The sequence below is a fragment of the Staurois parvus genome, unplaced genomic scaffold, assembly GCF_062004578.1.
Source record: "Staurois parvus isolate SC_StPar_1 unplaced genomic scaffold, SC_StPar_1.0 ptg000298l, whole genome shotgun sequence".
Classification (NCBI taxonomy): domain Eukaryota; kingdom Metazoa; phylum Chordata; class Amphibia; order Anura; family Ranidae; genus Staurois; species Staurois parvus.
In genome coordinates, this window is record NW_028318094.1 from 5,712,010 (window position 1) to 5,733,424 (window position 21,415).

Here is a 21,415-nt window from a genome sequence, read left to right on the forward strand (position 1 = left end):
GAATTCTGGTCTTAGCTCTACTTTTCTAGTAGAGCTGCAGGAAGTGTGCAGTCCAAGAGTTGGACCTAGTAACATAGGAGAGCTGGCGCGACATACCCCTTGGGTTCCTTAGTTAATAGGTGGCACCACAGTGTGCTTGTGTGGGGTTTTTTCCCATGCTCCAAAGACATGCTGGTAGGATCATTGGCTCCCCTGTAAATTGGCCCATGTATGTGTATGTATGAATGTGAGATAGGGACCTTAGATTGTAATTTCTTTGAGGGCAGGAACTCATGTGAATGTACCGTGTGTTAAGCATCTTTATGAGGATAGTTGTGTTGAGAAGTGTAGCTGTTGCATAGCTTTCCAGGCATTTGTAACATGTTATGAATAGGGGGCGTACTTATTCTTTAAAACAAGCAGACATAGCACAGACTGCCAATAGTAGAGGTAACAGACCATTGATCCAGATATAAACATATAAGTGGAGTGCACATGCAGTCTAATCAGTTCATACAAAATTCAAGGAATGGACAGTCAGATAGAACTCAGAGACAGACAGATTTATCCAGAGCATGAGCAAGGTTGTCAGTCAGGCCTTAGGTGATGGTTTTAAATTCCCTTTATAAGAGATAAACAAGTCCAGGTATGCACAGAATAGATCCAAGCTGTTGTGCTGAGTAAAGACCACCAGCAGGCAAAGGTTCAAGACTGTTACATTCAGCATCTACTAAACTAAAAAAGAGAAATATTGATAATGGGTTGATGAGCCTTTATATGCATATGATCCTAATGTCTTTGTTTACCCCAATGGTTCCCAGTTATCATGTAGGCTTTGCTGTGCATATACACAATGGAAGTATTTTTTTTTATTGCTTCTCTGCATTAGGAGACTTCTCTAGAAACAAACATAATGTACTGAAGCTCCTTTACTGGTATATTTTTGAAGCTTTAGCTTGGGCCACAATGCAGTGGTTCCACTTTCAACTATTGGGGTTGTACTAATAATGGCAGGATCACTAGCAAAACAGATGGTGACATGTTTGTGAAAGTCAAAATGAAGTATTGGTTTTAGTCACTTAGCTGAGATATAAAGCAGTTGTTTTTCTCTTTCAGAACATCTAAAAAAACGTCTTGAAAGTTACATGGTGAATTTCCCAAAAGTAAGAATACTCCGCACCAAGAAGAGAGAAGGTCTGATTCGAACCCGTATGTTAGGAGCCGCTGCTGCCATTGGAGAGGTCATCACTTTTCTCGACTCACACTGTGAAGCCAATGTAAACTGGCTTCCACCTCTGCTTGGTAAGAATAGCCTGTATGCTTTGAAAGTTATGTAAAGTGGACTAAATAAATATTATTAGCACACTCCACACCCACCCTGCCTAATCATTTGGTCTGCTATGCAATGTTAAGCATAATCACCATACTGAACTATTAACAAGGTACTGCCTGTGTGCAGTGCTGTGAAAAAGTATTTGCCCCCTCCTGATTAGATATATCTCTTTTTTTTTTTTTGCATATTTGTCACACTGAAGTGATTCAGATCATCAAACAAATTTTAATATTACACAAAGATAACCTGAGTAAATACAAAATGCTGCTTTTAAATGCACCAAGCGGAGATAAATAGAGCTATTAGCTGATTAAAATAACAGGCAAAACGTACCAGGAGATTAGCAGTGTTGAGAGGAAAAAGAATTGGAAGAAAATATTGAATTTTACTCCACTGCACCCATTTTGGTCAAGGCTGTGTATGGATATTAAAAGAGCAGCAGTTCACTGATGTGGCTATGCCTATGCTCTCCTCCAATCAGCAGGCTCAGTTTGTTAGTTGCACAGCACTCTGAAATGCAGTAAACCTGATTGGCTTACAGTACTTGCCTTCCCTCTTCCAGTGTAAACGCTTATGTGCAGGGGTTATAGGCAGCTAGAGCAAAGATAGGTTGAAAGCCAAAAAGAGAGATGTGACACCCAGGTGAATTCCCCTCAGAGGCAGACTGTCGATGCTCTGGCTGTATGCATCCTCCCAGCACAGTACAACTCAAGGATAAATATTTGAAGAGCCGGCTATGACGGCTGTCCAATGGCTGAAACACGTAAGCCACTTGTTTGTACACCTTACTCGTTCTAATAAAGTTGAATATTCGGGAAGACGAGTACCCTGCTCTTCAAATCATTATCCTTGAAATATTGATTGAGGTACTATTTCAAAATACATGTGAAGTCCATCTACAGGGATGCTGGAAACACTCTTTTTGGCCCCTTGAGGTAATTACAGGGGCTACTGCATTCTTCTCATTAACCTAGCAGGGAAGAGGGATCAAACAGGGCGTCTTGCATCACTTCTCTCAAACACAGGGCATCCTGTAGAACCACGCTGGCTCTTCCGCTTAGGCGATGTAGATAGCAGTCCTCTCTCTGCAACTTTACTGTCTCCTCATACTCTGCATGCATCTTACACTACTGAACATCTGAAAGTTTCTTCTCTCTCTCCCAAGTCTGAGCTTTGTTGTACAGAGACTGCAAAAGGCTGGAACCAAGTATACTCAGACACTTAGACTGCTTGCATGTAAAAAAAAATAAATAAAATACATTTAATGATGTATTAATAATTACAGAGCTGCTTTAATTTGTGTCTGTTATATCTATCTGGAGTTCACCTATAAGTATGTTTATGTACTGCATATATACCTGGACTAGTTGGGGTTTTTCATAAAAGCCCACACTCACATTTGATTACAATAATGATGAAAATATGTTCTCTTTCAAAAATGCTTTTGTGGTTTCCCTTTAACACTACCAACATTTATACAGATTTTCTTACTCTTTGGACAGTTCGTTTTCTTTGTCTATCTCTGGAGGGTAGTCTATGTGAGGATGAACAGCAGCAAGCTGGCATTTGTCACTTCCTTGCGTCTTTTGGCTGAGTGTCTGACCTAAATTCCCTGCTACAAGGGAGATTATGTACAAACAGCTCCTTGCATTGTTTCCAGCACTCACTGTAATTATAGCTTCCTCATGCTTGCTAAAGAAATGACAGCTCATCCACATTAGCTTCCTAGTAGATTTGGACTTGTTTAAAAATTATTTGTCTCTTCTTTGGCAGACCGTATAGCTCAGAATCACAAGACGATTGTGTGTCCCATGATTGATGTCGTCGACCATGACCACTTTGGATATGAGACACAAGCGGGAGATGCCATGCGAGGGGCCTTTGACTGGGAAATGTTTTACAAGCGAATCCCCATCCCTTCTCAGATTCAGAATCCTGATCCCAGTGAGCCTTTTGAGTGAGTTTCTTTTTTATTTGAGATATATAGATAAAAATCTAGTATTTTGTATTTTGTATGATGATTTCCATGATTTGTAAAGACAGCACCAAGCCTTCTAGGCATGGAATGAACAAGTTAGCTACATATTGCAACATCTATCTATTTCCATTCTTCAAGAACAACCTCTTTTAGAGCCTGGATGCTGGATGGAGAGTGATGCTCAACTTGCATCTTCAGAATTTCCCATAGGTGTTTGATTGGGTTCAGATCAGGAGACATACTTGGTCACTGAATCACTTTGACCCTGTTCTTCAGAAATGCAACAGCGGACTTTGATGTGTGTTTTGGATCATTGTCATGATGGAAAAGCACATGACGACCAAGGGCACGGAGTGATGGTAGCATCTTTTCTTTCAGTATGGAGATTCAACATCTGTGAATTCATGATACCATCAATGAAATGTAGCTCCCTGACACCAGCAGCAGTCAGGCAGCCCCACAGAAGGACACTGCCACCGCCATGTTTCACTGTAGGCACCATGCATTTTTCTTTGCACTCCTCATCTTTGCAACCCCATACAGTTGTGAAGCCATCAGTTCCGAAAACATTTATCTAGGTCACATCACTCTAGAGTACAGAGTCCCAGTAGTCGTCTTTTTCAGCATGGGCCCTGGCAAATTCTAGGCAGGCTTTTTTGTGCATGGGCTTTAGGAGAGGCTTTCTTTGTGGACGACACCCATTCCGTGGATGGTCTGGACGTCTCTGTGAGATGGTTGCAGTTCCATATTTGTTACATTTTTGTATCACTTTTGCTACAGTATTCTGACCGATAAGGAAAGCTTTGATTCTTGTAGTGTTCATCTTTCATGTGTAAAGAAATTATTTTCTTTCTCAGTCCTTGTGACATTTTTCTTCTATGTGGTGCCATTGCTGACAGCATGAAATGGAAAGGGGTTTTCTTTGTTAAGTAACGCCCTTTTGTAATCGAATCTCTGCTGAACACCGGTTTAATGAATATTTAGACTCACCTGTAGTTGAATTCTTGTTAATTAGGATTTTGTTGTCTAAAATTTAGCTTTACTCCTAAGACTTTCATATATGTATGGTATAGCTGGATATAGAAAAGAATCACCCCCTTTAAAATAATCACATTTTGTTGCTTCGCAGCCTGAAATGAAGACATACACAATTTTTGTTTTATCCAGCTCTTTTTACTCTTAAAACACCAACATGTCAGAAGAAAAAAAAAATTTAAAAAACGGAATCACTGAGTTAGAAAAAGGATCACCCCCTCCTAAAAATGAATTGTAAACTCAGTCAGGTGTAGCTAATCACCTTCTTAATGGCACACAGTTATTTTACTTTCAACTGTGATCAGCTGTGATCATTTTGATTAGCTCAGCATGAAAAGAGCTTTCCTGGAGCATTTAAGTCCCTGTTAGTGCAACTGACGTAAACAATCAATTATGGGTGGCAAAGCATTGTCAAAAGATCTCTGGAATAAGGTTGTGGACAGGCACAAGTCATGAAATAGATAAAAAAAAAATGTAAAGGCTTTATCAATGCCTAGAAGCACAGTGAAGTCTATTATTAAGAAGTGTAAGGTATTTGGTACAACAGACCCTCCCTGGATCAGGACATCACTCCAAGCAGGATGAAAGAGCCGGCAAGAAACTGGTAAGAGAGGCTACCAAGAGGCCTACAGCAACTCTGAATCAGTTGCAGAATCACAATCAATTGTGCTGTGGAAAATAAAAATGCATGGGCATGAAGTCTACCTGATATGAATGAATAAGTCATTGTAAATGTGGCAGTAGTCTATTCACCAATATTTTAGCAAACAGTTTTAATTCGGTATTAAAAATAGAATTAGCACTCCCCGCCCCATTTATACTTACGTAGGTGGATGCAGTATCTGTCTGATGCTGCATCTGTCCCCCACCGGCTCTAAGTGGGAGAACTCAGCGATCACATGACCTCACAGCCGCTCAAAGCAGAGAGTTGTTACTGTCAGTCATCGTTGTCTGCTTTGCTTGCCCAGCGCTCACTGGAGCGCTGGGCTGTGGAGGGAATGGCTGGCTCATGCTCTCAGCGGCTTGCTTGCTGAGCCAGGTGCCGCTCCAGACTCTGGTGTGGATCCCGACTTTAAAGTCGGCATCTTTCCCCAGCCTGGACCAGCTGAGTGACGTCAGCCTATAGTGGACTTCAGCCCGCTGTCAGCTGAGAACGGATCACAGGACTGCAGGACGAACTGAACTCCTGTGATCCACAGGAGAAGTACAGCCAAATGAGCTTTGGCTGTACTTCTTCAAAGGTGGAAACAGGCCTGTAATGGGCACAGTGTTCTGAGTCTTTCCCCTCTTTGTGGGCCTGGAAATGTGGTCAGTCAAGGCAGAGAGGCATATCAACGACCCCTGGCTGAGAGAATTAAATACTGCCAGGAAATGGGTAGTCAGGCAGGGATGAAATGCCTTATAGTAATGCCGCCAGGGCCTTGCCAGTCTTGTTATTCTTACTCACTATTAGGAAATCCCATGAGTCAATAGGTTTTTCCAAAAAGTCATGCCTCCTGGGCCTATAGGGACGGAAGAACATAACATTTTGCAACGACGTGCCTCAGTAGGGGCAGCAGATCTGTATGGGTGTGGGTCATAAAGACTGACATGGTTGGCTCTAAATGCTGTAGCTATGTCCGATGGCATTGGGTGTGTGACTAGGGGGATAAATGTTTAAGCTCTCTGTTAATGTAGACCCTAGCTAAACGTTTGCTGCAGTGGTTTCCATACGCCTAAAAGGATCTCTTGTATCTGATCAATATCGCCGTTGCCTTCTTCCTGCATAGGGATCGTAATTGAAATCTACAGCATGCCAGATCAATTAGAACACCTGTGGTTTGATTATGTTCATGTAGTTTCCAAGCTGCGTCTCTTTAAGTAGATCAGTGATTTAACTGCTCCTTTGTTTCTTTAGTCAGCACTCCTCTTTAGCCTGGTACACACATTCAGTTTTTTTGGGGCTGAACTAAAAAAAAAAAACTGAGAGATTACTGTTAGTACAGCGATCTCTCCCGCTGTGCCTTTGTGTTCTGACAGGGGGACTCCCCCCACTGCCAGAACACACTAATCAGCACTCGCAGGTATTGGCTGTGAGCGCTGATTGAATGCTGGGTTTCCAGAACATTCAAGCACAACGGGGGGACTCCCCTGCTGCCAGAACACACTAATCAGGGCTCCCAGCCATTGGCTGCGAGTGCTGATTGGATGCTGGTTTTCCAGGATGACAGAAGGACTCCTCCGCTATCAGAACACACTAATCTTTGCTCACAGCCATTGGCTGCGAATGCTGATCTGATACTGGATTTCCAGCATTAGCAGCAGTACACATGGTTTGGATGTTCAGATATTCGGAGCGTGCGTACTCAGCTTTATGTAGGCCTTGTGAGCCCTCACATTGGATGTGTGGGGAGGTTTCTGGGGGCTGGTTGAGTTCAAAGTACAAGAATAGTTTGTGTTCCAGATCTGCTTTAATTAAAGGGTCTTTGTAGTAAGGACTCCTTAAGCCACCAGTTAGAAGACCAAACGGTCGCAGGGCCTAAGAGAAGCATAACCGTGACTGATGCAAGATCAGAGAGGGTAATATTCCCAATATCAGTGTGCGAAATTATGGGAAGGTAACAATGTTTGACTAAAAGCATGTAAATAAGGGAATACAAGTTTTGCACGGGCGAATAAAATGTAAAATCTTTGGTTGTGGGATGTTGTACCTGCCAGACGTCTATAAATTGATGTAAATGTAAGGCCTTAAGAATGCATCTGCGGGTCACTGCAGAGAGATGGGAGGCGGAACTGGAAGCATCAACAGATGGCTCAAGGACAAAAATAAAGTCCCTACCCAATATGGTGACCTTCTGCAAAGCCCGCTAGTGCCTTTAAGGCAGATTGAAGGAAAGAGATTTGGCTTTGATTTAGGGCATAAAATGTGGCTAAAGTTACCGTTTGGGATTATAGACCAGTTGTAGGTCCTTTGAGGCAACTAGGCAGGGTGAGTAACATAAGAGGACACCCGGCATATGTAGAGGCTGTACTACTAATTATCAAGTACCTTCTTAGGAGTCTACAGTTGCAAGAAAAAGTATGTGAACCCCTTGGGATTACGTGGAGTTTTGCATGAATCGGGCATAAAATGTGCTCTGAACGTCATCTAAGTCACAACAATAGAAGAACACAGTCTGCTGAACATAATCCTACACAAACATTAGATGTTGCCATGGTTTAATTGCACATAACATGTAAACATTCACAGTGCAGAGAGGAAAAAGTATGTGAGGCCCTAGCTTAATGACTTCTCCCAGAGCTAATTGGAGCCAGGAGTGAGCCAACCTTGACTAAAAATAGTGTGATGATATTGGATGTGTTGCTGACAGCTGTCCTGCCTTTAAAAAACACACACCTGTTTTGGGTTTACTGGTTTCAAGAAGCACTGTCTGATGTGAACCATGCCTCACAGAAAAGAGCTCTCAGAAGACCTACGATCAAGAATTGTTGACTTGCAAGAAGCTGGAAAGGGTTACAAAAGTATCTCCAAAAGCCTTGATATTCATGTGTCCACGGTAAGACAGACTGTCTACAAATGGAGAAAGTTTAGCACTGTTGCTACTCTCCCTAGGTGTGGTCGTCCTGTAAAAATGACTGCAAGAGCACAGCGCAGAATGCTGCATGAGGTAAAGAAGAATCCCAGAGTGTCAGCTAAAGACCTACAGAAATCTCTGGCACATGCTAACATTTTTGTTGACACATCTACAATAAGGAAAACATTAAACAAGAATGGAATACATGGGAGGACACCACAGAGGAAGCCATTGCTGTCCAAAAAGAATATTGCAGCACGTTTGAAGTTTGCAAAAGAGCATCTGGATGTTCCACAGCACTACTGGCAAAATATACTGTGGACAGATGAAACCAAGATTGAGTTGTTTGGGAAGAACACACAACACTATGTGTGGAGAAAAAAAGGCACAGCACACCAACATCAAAACCTCATCCCCACTGTAAAACACGGTGGAGGGAGCATCATGGTTTGGGGCTGCTTTGCTGCCTCAGGGCCTGGACGGATTGTTGTCATTGATGGGAAAATGAATTCCAGAGTTTATCAAGACATTTTGCAGGAAAACGTATGACCATCTGTCCGCCAACTGAAGCTCCGCAGAGGATGGGTGATGCAACAGGACAATGACCCAAAGCATACAAGTAATTCAACAAAACAATGGCTGCAGCAGCACAGAATACGCCTTCTGGAGTGGCCCAGTCAGAGTCCTGACCGCAACCCGATTGAAATGCTGTGGCATGACCTTAAGAGAGCGATTCACACCAGACATCCCAAGAATATTACTACACAAACAGTTTTGTGAAGAGGAGTGGTCCAAAATTACTCCAGATCGTTGTGCAGGTCTGATCTGCAACTACAGGAAACGTTTGGTTCAGGTTATTGCTGCCAAAGGAGGGTCAACCAGTTATTAAGTCCAAAGGTTCACATACTTTTTCCTTCCTGCACTGTGAATGTTTACATGTTATGTGCAATTAAACCATGGCAACATCTAATGTTTGTGTAGTATTATGTTCAGCAGACTGTGTTCTTCTATTGTTGTGACTTAGATGACGTTCAGAGCACATTTTATGCCCAATTCATGCAAAACTCCACGTAATCCCAAGGGGTTCACATACTTTTTCTTGCAACTGTATGTAATGATGTCACTGCTACTTTTACAAGGTAATTGCAATGTTTGCAAAGGCATTTGATGCAAAGAAAATGGATTTATATCCTTTGTGGCTATTGAGGAATATATTTAAATGAAAGTTTTTGTGCCCAGAGTTCAGTTTTAAAAATTACCATGTAGAAGTTTTAATTAAGGAAGACCTATTATATTTTATGTTATGACAAATCAGAAAGCAGAGATGAAAACCGCATGCTCTCTGACCTGTCATGAATGCACTAAACCAATATAAATTACAAAAAAATAAATGTGTATGTCTATAGCAAGGTCAGAAGGACACTAAAATAAATGTTAACAAAGAGAATAACAAAGTTGAACATAAAAAGAATGCTTTGTTGTAGCCGTGCAATATAAAAGTGCTGCGGCTTTGTCACAAAACCTAAGACTTTTTATTCTACAGTAGCTGCAAAAGAATGTCATATTGATTCTTTTATTCTTCTCCTAAGAATGTGGTCTATTTATTAAAATATAAATGAGGTAGCTACTATGTTGGCAGAACCAGGTGTGTATTGAAGAACAAATAAGAAAAAATTTAAATAATATTATAAGGTAACAAAATCAATAGCAATATAGCTAGACATTTAATAGAAGAAGGAGACATAGATGATTAGTTTAGTTTTGGTGACACTGAGAAACTCTACAGAAATTGCAGTACCAATAATTGTACAAAATTAAGAGAGAAATAATTTGTATTTTAAAGTAGAACTCAGAGCCTAAATTAAAAGATAAAATAAATAGTCCATTAAAAGGTAAAATAGCAAAACTAAATTATGCTGCAGTATTCAGCTTCAATTCAGATTTCCACTGCTGTACTTTTTTTTCTGCCACTAGATGTCCTCGGTCTGATGGTCAGTATCATTCAATCCCTTTCCTCTGAGCCCAGGTCATCCCAGCCCTATGATTGCACTGCTTCTTCCTATCACACTCCAGCTGTACAGACACTGCAAGATGCTGTTGCCAGTTCAAATTCAGAGACCTACGCTTGCATTAAAAAATACATTTCAGAATGTATTAATGATTACAGGGTTGCATTAATTTGTGTCTTCTATATCTGTCTACAGTTCAGCTTTAAAGTTAATCTATAAGAAAGAAAACTGTAAAAATAAAATAGAGATATGGTGCTTGCCATTGCTGACCTCTTTTGATGCTTGTTGTTTCGCTGTCTTTCTTTGTCACTTGGGTCATTGATTCCAGTTATTCAAAAAGTGATGTGAGGATCCCTAGTCTGTGTACCAGGTTAATGAATCTGAAAGGATGTTAGCCATTGGGTGTGTGTGACTACATAAGTCTCTCTGTACAGGTATACTCTACAGTGTTTGTAAAACCTTACATATACCCACTGCAGTGACAAGCCCCGGGGAACACACAGAGGTGAAACCAATCCTCCTACATATTGTACCTGTTTATGTGCAGCTTACTTTTCTCTACAGCCTTCTAAAACAGTGTTTTTCAACCTTTTTTGTGCAAAGGCACACTTTTTTCATGAAAAAAATCACGAGGCACACCACCATTAGAAAATGTTAAAAAAATTTACCTCTGTGCCTATATTGACTATATATAAAGTAATTCTCTTGAATAGGAATCAAACACAAAGAAATTATTTTATAATTACTTTATTATGAAATAATAAAGTATTTTATAATTGGACCCGGGGGCCGGACCAAGAGTAGATGAATGATGTGTATGTGTCATCCATAGTAAGTATAGTAATATTCCCCCATAGTAAGCATAGTAATTAATCCCCCATATAGTAATTCATCCCCCATAGTAATTAATCCCCCATATAGTAATTCATCCCCCATAGTAATTCATCCTCCATATAGTAATTCATCCCCCATAGTAATTCATCCCCCATAGTAATTAATCCCCCATATAGTAATTCATCCCCCATAGTAATTCATCCCCCATAGTAATTAATCCCCCATATAGTAATTCATCCCCCATAGTAATTAATCCCCCATATAGTAATTCATCCCCCATATAGTAATTCATCCCCCATAGTAATTCATCCCCCATATAGTAATTCATCCCCCATAGTAATTCATCCCCCATATAGTAATTCATCCCCCATAGCAATTCATCCCCCGTATAGTATTTCATCCCTCGTATAGTATTTCATCCCCCGTATAGTATTTCATCCCCCGTATAGTATTTCATCCCCCATATAGTATTTCATCCCCCATATAGTATTTCATCCCTCATATAGTATTTCATCCCCCATATAGTAATTCATCCCTCATATAGTATTTCATCCCTCATATAGTATTTCATCCCCCCATATAGTATTTCATCCCTCATATAGTATTTCATCCCCCCATATAGTATTTCATCCCTCATATAGTATTTCATCCCTCATATAGTAATTCATCCCTCATATAGTATTTCATCCCCCCATATAGTAATTCATCCCTCATATAGTATTTCATCCCCCCATATAGTATTTCATCCCCCCATATAGTATTTCATCCCTCATATAGTAATTCATCCCTCATATAGTATTTCATCCCCCCATATAGTATTTCATCCCCCCATATAGTATTTCATCCCCCCATATAGTATTTCATCCCTCATATAGTAATTCATCCCTCATATAGTATTTCATCCCTCATATAGTATTTCATCCCTCATATAGTATTTCATCCCCCATATAGTATTTCATCCCCCCATATAGTATTTCATCCCCTCATATAGTATTTCATCCCTCATATAGTATTTCATCCCCCCATATAGTATTTCATCCCTCATACAGTAATTCATCCCTCATATAGTAATTCATCCCCCATATAGTATTTCATCCCTCATATAGTATTTCATCCCCCCATATAGTATTTCATCCCTCATATAGTAATTCATCCCCCCATATAGTATTTCATCCCCCCATATAGTATTTCATCCCCCCATATAGTATTTCATCCCTCATATAGTAATTCATCCCTGATATAGTAATTCATCCCCCATATAGTATTTCATCCCCCCATATAGTATTTCATCCCTCATAAAGTAATTCATCCCTCATATAGTATTTCATCCCCCACAGTACTATTCCCCCCCCCCCTTCTAGTAAGCCAAGTCCCCCGTGTCAATTCACTTACCTTTTGCGTTCCTCTCGCTGTCTTCCCGCGCCGTTCGGGTCTTCAGGGCGGACTGTGAGAGGAGCCTAGCTCCCCTCCCCTCACGTTCGGCACGCTGCCCCGCCTACACACATCCTGACAGCCACATCCGCAAGCCGGATTAAAAGGTCCGCGCGGACTTTTGGGGCTGCCAACCGAGAGGAGGCAGGGGAGCGGCCGACCGAGAGGAGGGAGGGGAGCAGGCGCCCGGCACACAGAAGAGCCGCATTAGACTGGGTAAAGAGCCGCATGTGGCTCGCGAGCCGCGGCTTGCCGACCACTGAATCATTAGATTCTAATGATTGGTCTATTTGTGAGCCGAAGCCACATGTTACAGATGAAATTGGAATTTTTCCCACGGCACACCAGACAATATCTCACGGCACACTAGTGTGCCGCGGCACAGTGGTTGAAAAACGCTGTTCTAAAACACATCAATCAACAGCGATTTCTCAGCTCCAGCAGGCAGGGGGCAAGGATCTTATGCCACACACTGCACAGCATAGAGAAAAGAGCTGAGTGTAATCTGACACCTGAGTGGAGGGAAAAGACCCCCCACACACACACCCACACAGTCACATAGGAAAACATGCACAGCTGGGGCTGTCAATCATCTGTGTGCTGGAGGGGGGATAGGTAACTTTCTGAGGATCTGTGGTAACAGGATAACTTGTCAGAAGTGACTAATGCAGATAACAGAGGGATGTGAAATCACACCTGGGGCTATAGACTGAGGCTAGGGATGTGTTCTGTTCATTTTCGAGGTTACAACCACTCTTAATGTTGAATACTGACTATCTGCAGGGCCTTAAAGTGAACATGTTGCCAGGCTATGGACAAGCTTGCAGCAGAAATGTCTGTCTCCCTCTGCTCACATGTCCCAGAGCTTCCTCTCTTTACATGAGAGAAGGTTCTAAGACTTCTGACCCACTGCTGGGAGGAGGGAGCAGGTTAAATGGAGCTGCTGAGTCACTGCTGGTAGGAGGGAGCAGGATGAGCTGAGCTGCGGAGTCACTGCTGGGAGGAGGGAGCAGGATGAGTTGAGCTGCGGAGTCACTGCTGGGAGGAGGGAGCAGGATGAGCTGAGCTGCGGAGTCACTGCTGGGAGGAGGGAGCAGGATGAGTTGAGCTGCGGAGTCACTGCTGGGAGGAGGGAGCAGGATGAGCTGAGCTGCGGAGTCACTGCTGGGAGGAGGGAGCAGGATGAGCTGAGCTGCGGAGTCACTGCTGGGAGGAGGGAGCAGGATGAGCTGAGCTGCTGAATCACTGCTGGGAGGAGGGAGCAGGCTGAGCTGCGGAGTCACTGCTGGGAGGAGGGAGCGGGATGAGCTGAGCTGCAGAGTCACTGCTGGGAGGAGGGAGCAGGATGAGCTGAGCTGTGGAGTCACTGCTGGGAGGAGGGAGCAGGATGAGCTGAGCTGCGGAGTCACTGCTTGGAAGAGGGAGCAGGATGAGCTGAGCTGCGGAGTCACTGCTTGGAGGAGGGAGCAGGATGAGCTGAGCTGCTGAATCACTGCTGGGAGGAGGGAGCGGGATGAGCTGAGCTGTGGAGTCACTGCTGGGAGGAGGAAGCGGGATGAGCTGAGCTGCAGAGTCACTGCTGGGAGGAGGGAGCGGGATGAGCTGAGCTGCGGAGTCACTGCTGGGAGGAGGGAGCAGGATGAGCTGAGCTGCGGAGTCACTGCTGGGAGGAGGGAGCAGTATGAGCTGAGCTGCGGAGTCACTGCTTGGAGGAGGGAGCGGGATGAGCTGAGCTGCGGAGTCACTGCTGGGAGGAGGGAGCGGGATGAGCTGAGCTGCGGAGTCACTGCTTGGAGGAGGGAGCGGGATGAGCTGAGCTGCGAAGTCACTGCTGGGAGGGGGTAGCAAGATGAGCTGAGCTGCTAAGTCATTACTGGTATGGGGAATAAGAGGGAGCAGAGTTGTTGAGGGAGTGGGCTTTTGCTGCAATGAATTCCTTCACAATGCCTCTACTAAAGAGGTCAATGAGGACTTGTTTAAAGCTCAAAAGCTGACAAAACTTTAAAACAGACCTATGGTTTCCTTGACATTTTGCTTTCTAAACAGCTTCAGCAATCCATGAATTCTTCTCTCTATTGGTGGTCCTCATATAACCAAATCTTAATGCAAATCAGAGCATATGATAAAATATGTAAGAGTGCCTGCAGTGAAGAATACATGTCAGAATGATTATTAATTCCAGAGATATAGGCGTCTGAAGTTATGTCTTGACTATTTCTGTAAAATCTAAGGTTGGCCAATTATTTTGATCCTTTATTTTAATTTTCATTATTTTGAACGGCCATACCTGGCACCCTGGACCGATCATACCACCCCTTCCCCAAAATGCGGCACTACATTGTGAGTTTGGCTTATAGGGGCATGCTTAAAAAAAAAAAACCTGAACCTACTCACCGCATACAGAGCATACATATGCCACAGTCCTTTTACCCACAAAATATGCTTCAATTACTATGCCACGAGCAAGAGTCGAACAGACATGTGCAGACCTCAGAACAGTCATTTTTTTAAATTAAACTATGCCATTATATTTGTATTTCTACACAGTCTACCTTAAAGATAAACATCAGGGGTATATAATGTACTTGGGTACAGGGGTCAAAAGTGTCATATAAAGCCCATCATAGAGAGTGCAGTGGTCCAGTATATGAAATGTACAACATATTGTCTGTAGTGTTGGGGTCAGTAGTGTGTAACACATAGACTGCAGGAGTCAGGAGTGTAGAATGCGCAAAGTACAGTGCTCAGGACAGTGAGTGCAGTGCTCATGAATGCCTAACTCAGAGAGCAGGGTTTCAGGAATCCATAATGCACCCTACAAAATACGACCAAAAATGACCCCCTCTTCCCAGTAAAAATACCCCCAGCTCATATCCACTACAGTTCAGATCTCCACCAACAGCACCTGTCCCTCCAGTACATATCTCGCCCAACAGCCCTGAATTTCCCTCCCAGGTCACCCTTTCAGTACAGACCCTCTTCCCCTCCCAAGCATAGACCATCCTTCAGTACAGATCTTCCCCGTCATCCTACCAGATGCAGCACCTGTTCAGAGTGAAGGGAAGTCCTCCCCTCAGCTGTGTCATGTGACTGGAGCAGAGAAGGGGCTTCCCTTAACTCTGAACTGTCACTGTCAGGGGGCAGAAATGGTGCTCCATTTCTTGTTTTTATTTATTCAAAGAGACTGAAAAGTCTTGTCTTTCCATGCAAACTAATGCATGCACTCTTCACTCCAAGTTATTAGGGCATCCAAGTGTAGACTTCATACTCCAGGCTAACTCTTCACAGGAATGGATAGGAGTGTAGAGCACATGCACAGTCCCAGACAGGAAGATTTGACAAGTTATGTGGCCTTGGCAATATCTTGCTAGATCAGGTGCAGATGAATTTAAAGGATAAATTCACCTTTTGACCAAAAATAATAAATGCTCATTTTTTTGGAAGTAAAACGGATGGAGCATGTAACATGTTCCCAAAGGTGAACTAATCCTTCAATCACAAACAAACAAATATTTCCCTACACTTACCAGCCAGCTTGCAGAACAACCAAATTGACCCTTTCTAACAATTTATGTTAAAAACAAAGGGTTTTGTTTGCACACATTTGAAAATGTATGCATATGCCACAGTGCCCACACCAAGGCTCCTCTGTATACTGCGGTCTTAACTCTATAATTTTCAGAGTCACCCAAGTTGGAGCATATATAGCAATGGAAAGATTAAGGACAGGTGTGTCTGGAGGGAGCACAGTCCCTCCATAAAGTCACAGGGACGCACATGGCACCCAACAAGAGGACAATGGCACCTGAAGGCATCCAGTGCGTTCCTGCACCCAATTCAACCAACCTATAACCAGCCCTTGCAGTAACGTGCACATGGAAGGACAACACACATCACAAACAAAAGATTTCCCAGCACACTTACAAGCCTGAGAAACAACTAAAATGATCCTGTCTAACAATTTGTTAACAGAGGGTTTTCTTTGCACACATTTGCAAATATATGCATAAGCCGCAGTGCCCAACTCAAGGCTTTTCTGTATACTGCAGTCCTAACGCTATAATTTTCAGTCTCCCCCAAGTTGAAGCCTATATAGCAGTAGATAGATTAGGGACAGGTGTAGCTGGAGGGAGCCCACTTCTCCTTAAAGGCACAGGGATGCGTGTGACTCCCAGCAAGAGCTGGTTGTTTTTGATAAAGATTATAGATTGGGGTGGTTGCCACTTTCTTGTACAGTTGTACGCTATTGTACTTTTGCTGGGCGTCGTGTGTGTCCCTGTATCTTTAAAGGGGGGGAAGCGGGCTCCCTACAGACACACCTGCCCTTAATCTATCCACTGCTATATGTTCTGCAGCTTGGGAGACTCTGAAAATTATAGCTTTAGAACTATAGTATACAGAGGAGCCTTGGCATGGGCACTGCACCTTACGCATATATTTGCAAACGTGTGCAAGCAAAAAAACTCTGTTGTTACTGTAAATTGTTTGACTGGGCAACTTGTTTGTTTTGCAGTCTGGCTGGAAAGTAAGCTGGGAAATCTTTTGCTTGTGATATGCATTGTCCTTCCATGTGCACCTAGCTGCAAAGGCTAGTTATAGGCAGGGGTGGCTGCCACATTTTTATGCAGATGAGTTTAAGACTTAAAGACTTAAGGTAAAGGGTTGGAGATTGTAGTATAAGTGTAACCGTTATAATTTAAGTCCTTGAAATAGCTTATCGTTTGATATGCAACCCAGCCAAAACTTTTTTTCAGTTCCGTACGAAGCATAGGGTGGTTACAACATCTGGTTTTTGTCCATGTCTTTGGCCCTTTTATATAGATTTTCACTTGCTTCCTGTCTAGGCTAATACCTGTTATGAGCACAGGAAATGTAAAGAATGGCCTACAGGTCTCCGGAAATGCCAAAGCTGCTTAAAGTAAGTCAAATGCAGGTCAGAAGGAATTAAACTGTGGGTGAAATGCACCTTTCAGTGAATTCTCAATTATATCAAAAGCATTTGCAAACTGGTGTCAAATTGATTCCATCAACACAAGCTCTATTAGTTACACAGAAAGGAACAAAATCCTTAGGTTATACACCTTTTTCACCCTTAAAAAGAAACTTTTTATAGCCATATGTGTTGGGTAGTTTTCCTATTAATTCTTGTCCAGCATGACACTGACCACCAAGACAGGACATGCAAATCTTCTCAGTGAGGGAACAGACTGCAGCAAAAAGAGACTGATACTCTACCTTTGTACCTCAGTTAATGAATTGTTATCAGCTGGATTCTGTATGCCGCATGATATTGTCTGGTGATTTACCGCAAAAGAGAGCCACATAATACCAGTAGATGTCTATTGTTTCCTAAGGAGAGAGATCTGATGTGAAACCACAGGGGAGAGGACTGGAGAAAAGCGATTAGCTCTGTAGTGATTTGTTTGCAGTGAAGAGCCTTAACGGCCAGAAAGGGCTTGGAGGAGATGCATCATGACAGTGCTATTTTAACGCAGCTCACCAAAACCATTTTATATTGGCTTTAGCGGTAGATAAGAGGAGAGGGAATAGCTGGCCTCCTTGGAGGAGGTACCCTTCCAACAGTGACCTATTGTGCCTAGTAATAAATATTACTCTTCTTGACACTTTAAGTTCTCTTAATACATAAGTGTTTCGATGGAATCTTCTGCTGGTGGTTGCACACAAACTGCCTTTTTTTGTCTCTTTATTAAAGGAAATGTAATTTTAAAACGGTATAATGTGTAGCTATGGTCAAAAATTTATATTATAATATTTCAATTATTTCAAAGTTACGCTTATTACCCTGAACAATCTTAAAGATTGTAAACTTACTTTGTGAAGATCCCCACACGTTTACCTTCTGGAACTATGTGACATGTAGTCACTATGCCCTGTGTATAGGCACTGCTGTGTCACACATTTCACAGAGCCTGCCTTCTGAGCTACAGAGGTGCTGAGAGGAGGATTTTCAGGAGGAGGAATCAGTGCAGGAATCACTGTTTGCATGCAGCAAGGCACCATGGGATATTTGGTCCTTAGAAATTGAACAGAAACGTCAGAAGAGAGGCTGCAAAGCATGGAGGGAATCCAGGAAGTTGTGAAAAGAGATGGCCAGTAGATAGGCAGAGCTTGCAACATAAAGAGATTGTATTGCAAGGATCTGCAAACATTTTAAAGAAAAGGCCAGTTTATTGTTCTTCAGACCTTAGAGGTATGTATCATGGCCAGCTGGGGTAGAAAATGTCCTGGGCCCAGCATCAGTGAGAATAAACATGGCCTTGGGGTGTTGGTCAGTACAAGAAGGAGTAGTTCCCCATCATTGCTATTAGTGGGATGAATAGTACACCATCATTGGTATCAGTGGAAGAAATAATGCCCCGTTGTTGGTGTCAATGGGAGGAATAGTGCCCCATATAATTTGGAAGAATAGGGTCCCGAGGGCTGGATAAAGGTTAGCAAAGAGCCGTATCTGGACCTTGGGATGCAGTTTGGAGACCCCTGTTATATAGGATTGTCAAAAATAACTGTATTTCTATTACAATGCTGATTTTAAGTGAAACTGCGACCATAGTTTTCCTGTAAAGCATCGTATGGAATATGATACTTTTTAAGAACCTAGTATCTCTGTATAATCTTAAAATGCAACTCCATTTTGGGTGGGTCCAAAAGCTTCGCCTGTGTCCAGTTATCTGAAGGTAGCAGCCTATATTGCAGGGTCTATGAATATCCAGCCTGTGTCCTGTACTGTACTCAAATATATATAATTTTATAGGTGTTTCAAAATATTTGGATTTCTCATCGCTATTGTCCCTCCAACAATGCTACCATAGAGAGGGTGAATCTCTCCAGTGGGAACACAGAGGACGTTATAAACCTGACAGAATCAGGGGAGATGGCAAATCCAAAATTTTTTCTGTTCTCAGCAAAATGGGGGGCATTATGAGAGCCATTATAGCCTGCCTGAACCTGGAGATGAAGAGAGAAGACCACGGTCTTCATTTGTCTGCACGTTATATACAGTTATTTAAAAAAATTTATGTATAGCTCTGATTTTGCACAGAGTGGCCCAAGTTTCCTCTTCTTCGTGTGCCCCCATAGCAAGCCATGTGCTTTGGGGGCACACACTGCATTCTAGCTCCTGAGCTGCGTGGAAGTTCCCATCCTAGTGCTGGAGTACAGCGCTGTTTACGGAATGTAGTTGAGGCTCTATACAAGTCCATTCAGCATTGAGAGACCCTGCAAACTCATATTGAAGCAAATAGTTTGTTTGGACCACCTTAGTCCAAACAAAATAATTAAATTTAAAGGATAAGTTCACCTTTTGGACAAAAATAATAAATACACATATTTTTGCAGGTAAAAAAATCTGCATTTATTATTTTTGTTCAAAGGAGCCTGTCAAGCATTGCACCACTGATCAGTAGATCGCTAATGACATGCAGGTCTCCTGCAAACCTGTCAGAATATCTGCTTGCCATACAGGATGTACGAGAAAGCAGATATACTGACAGGAAGCTTCAATGAACTACCAGAGCACCCCACAGCGCCCCACAGCACCGTGGTAGTTAAATGAAAACTACAAGCCCACAGCCGCTAAGGCTGCCAGCACTTGTAAGCACTCATTCACAGAACACTGAATAAGTGACACTGCCGTGGGGACACCCCGCACGGCCTCGCTGTTTTCAAATCTGACAGATAGTATGGGGAAACGTCTCCCCGTACTATCTGTCAGAAGGAGGGGGGGCTGCAGACATGGGAACATGTTACACGTTCCACCCTAAAAATGGGTGGAACATGTAACATGTTCCAAATGTGAACTTATCCTTCAACTAAAACCTGGAGATCAGCTTTACACCAGTGACATATATGCTTCAGATTTCAGAAAGGTCTTCAAGACAAGTTCTAAGCCCTGGTTCACACCGATGCGACGTGACTTGCGATCTGACAGTTCCAAATCACATAACAAGTCGCAACCTATTGTCTGCAATGGAACTGTTCAAATCGTTGCAACTCCTACTTTGCAGTGCCGCACCGATTTGAACCAATTTGAAAAAAGTTTCCTGCACTATTTTTTGCGATTTCAGGTGCGACTTGCATAGATATCTGTGCATGAAGACGCACAGATGTCAGACAAGTTGTACCTGAAATCACACTGACCTGCAGCTTTGAAATCATGCAAATTCAAGTGAAGTTGCATGATTTCAGAGTCGGATTCAGTTTGAACCAGGGCTAAAGGTATATTCTTTGCTTGATGCACTTGTATCTATTTCCCTGACAAGTAGATTGCTAAGGTTGCATTCACACCTGAGCAATTTTCTGCTTGAAGCTTGTAGCTCTAAAACACTCAACAAACTGAATTCCGTTCATTTCAATGGCCCCTGTTCACATATGAGCATTCTGCCGCCTGAAGCAAAACACCTATCGCTCAAAAAAGCAGATGCGCTTTTTTTTTGGCAGATTACAAGCTTTTTTTGGCCCCATAGACTTCAATAGAAAGGCCTGAAAATATGTGAATTGAGCGTTTTACGAACGTTTTGTCCCGTTTTCTGCACTAGCTGCAGATCTCCACCCCTAATTTCCTTCCCCTAGTACTTTCTATTGGCTAAAGAAAAACCCGTAAAGCTGTAAAACGCTTATAAAAATGCTCAAATAAAAACACCAGTAAATCTCTACACTCGGGTGTGAATGCAGCCTAAGTGGTACTTTAATGTGTGTGCTTGGAAGAACTGCAAAGTATGATTAGGACAAGGCCATAGCACATTGCCGTGTCTCTTTCTGTGAGGTTCAAGGTAAACCTCACATAAAAGAAATATGCAGGCTGCCATTGCTGTATGTGTCCTGAAAATGCTTACTAATAGGTTTCTGGCCCCAACAACTAAAAAGAAACATTCCTTAGTTCATAGCTGGATCATTCACAGAGAAATGTAGGCTGGACCCTAGAGCTTGATGATATCTAGGACGCTAGGCTACGACATTCATCTTCTTGCAGTAAATTGGTTAAGGTTGCGCACTTCCCTGTCACTGCACAGGAAACGTGTGTTGGCAGTTGCTGTGCGGTGCGGCCAGTGCAAATAGGGAGGCTTGTCAATCAATGAGGTCGAATTTCTGCTTGCCTGGGCCCCCATTCTGTGTTAAAGTGTATTAAAATGTTAACAAATTTTAATTTGCTCCACTCTGGTCTGGTAAGTATACCAATTAAATTGTTATAAGTGCAAAACATACCCAGTGATCCTGCCTGAAATTCAGTGCTGTTCTGTATGCT

General features: G+C 42.6%; 1 protein-coding gene across 1 annotated transcript in view; it reads left to right on the forward strand.

The window, feature by feature from the left end:
- The window catches only part of GALNT10 (polypeptide N-acetylgalactosaminyltransferase 10), a 298,618-nt gene that overhangs the window by 237,397 nt on the left and 39,806 nt on the right, over positions 1 to 21,415 (forward strand). The window contains exons 5-6 of the mRNA XM_089682819.1: positions 1,096 to 1,281; positions 3,086 to 3,269. Coding sequence (XP_089538945.1) covers positions 1,096 to 1,281; positions 3,086 to 3,269 — 370 coding nt within the window. The remainder of the gene's footprint in view (positions 1 to 1,095; positions 1,282 to 3,085; positions 3,270 to 21,415) is intronic.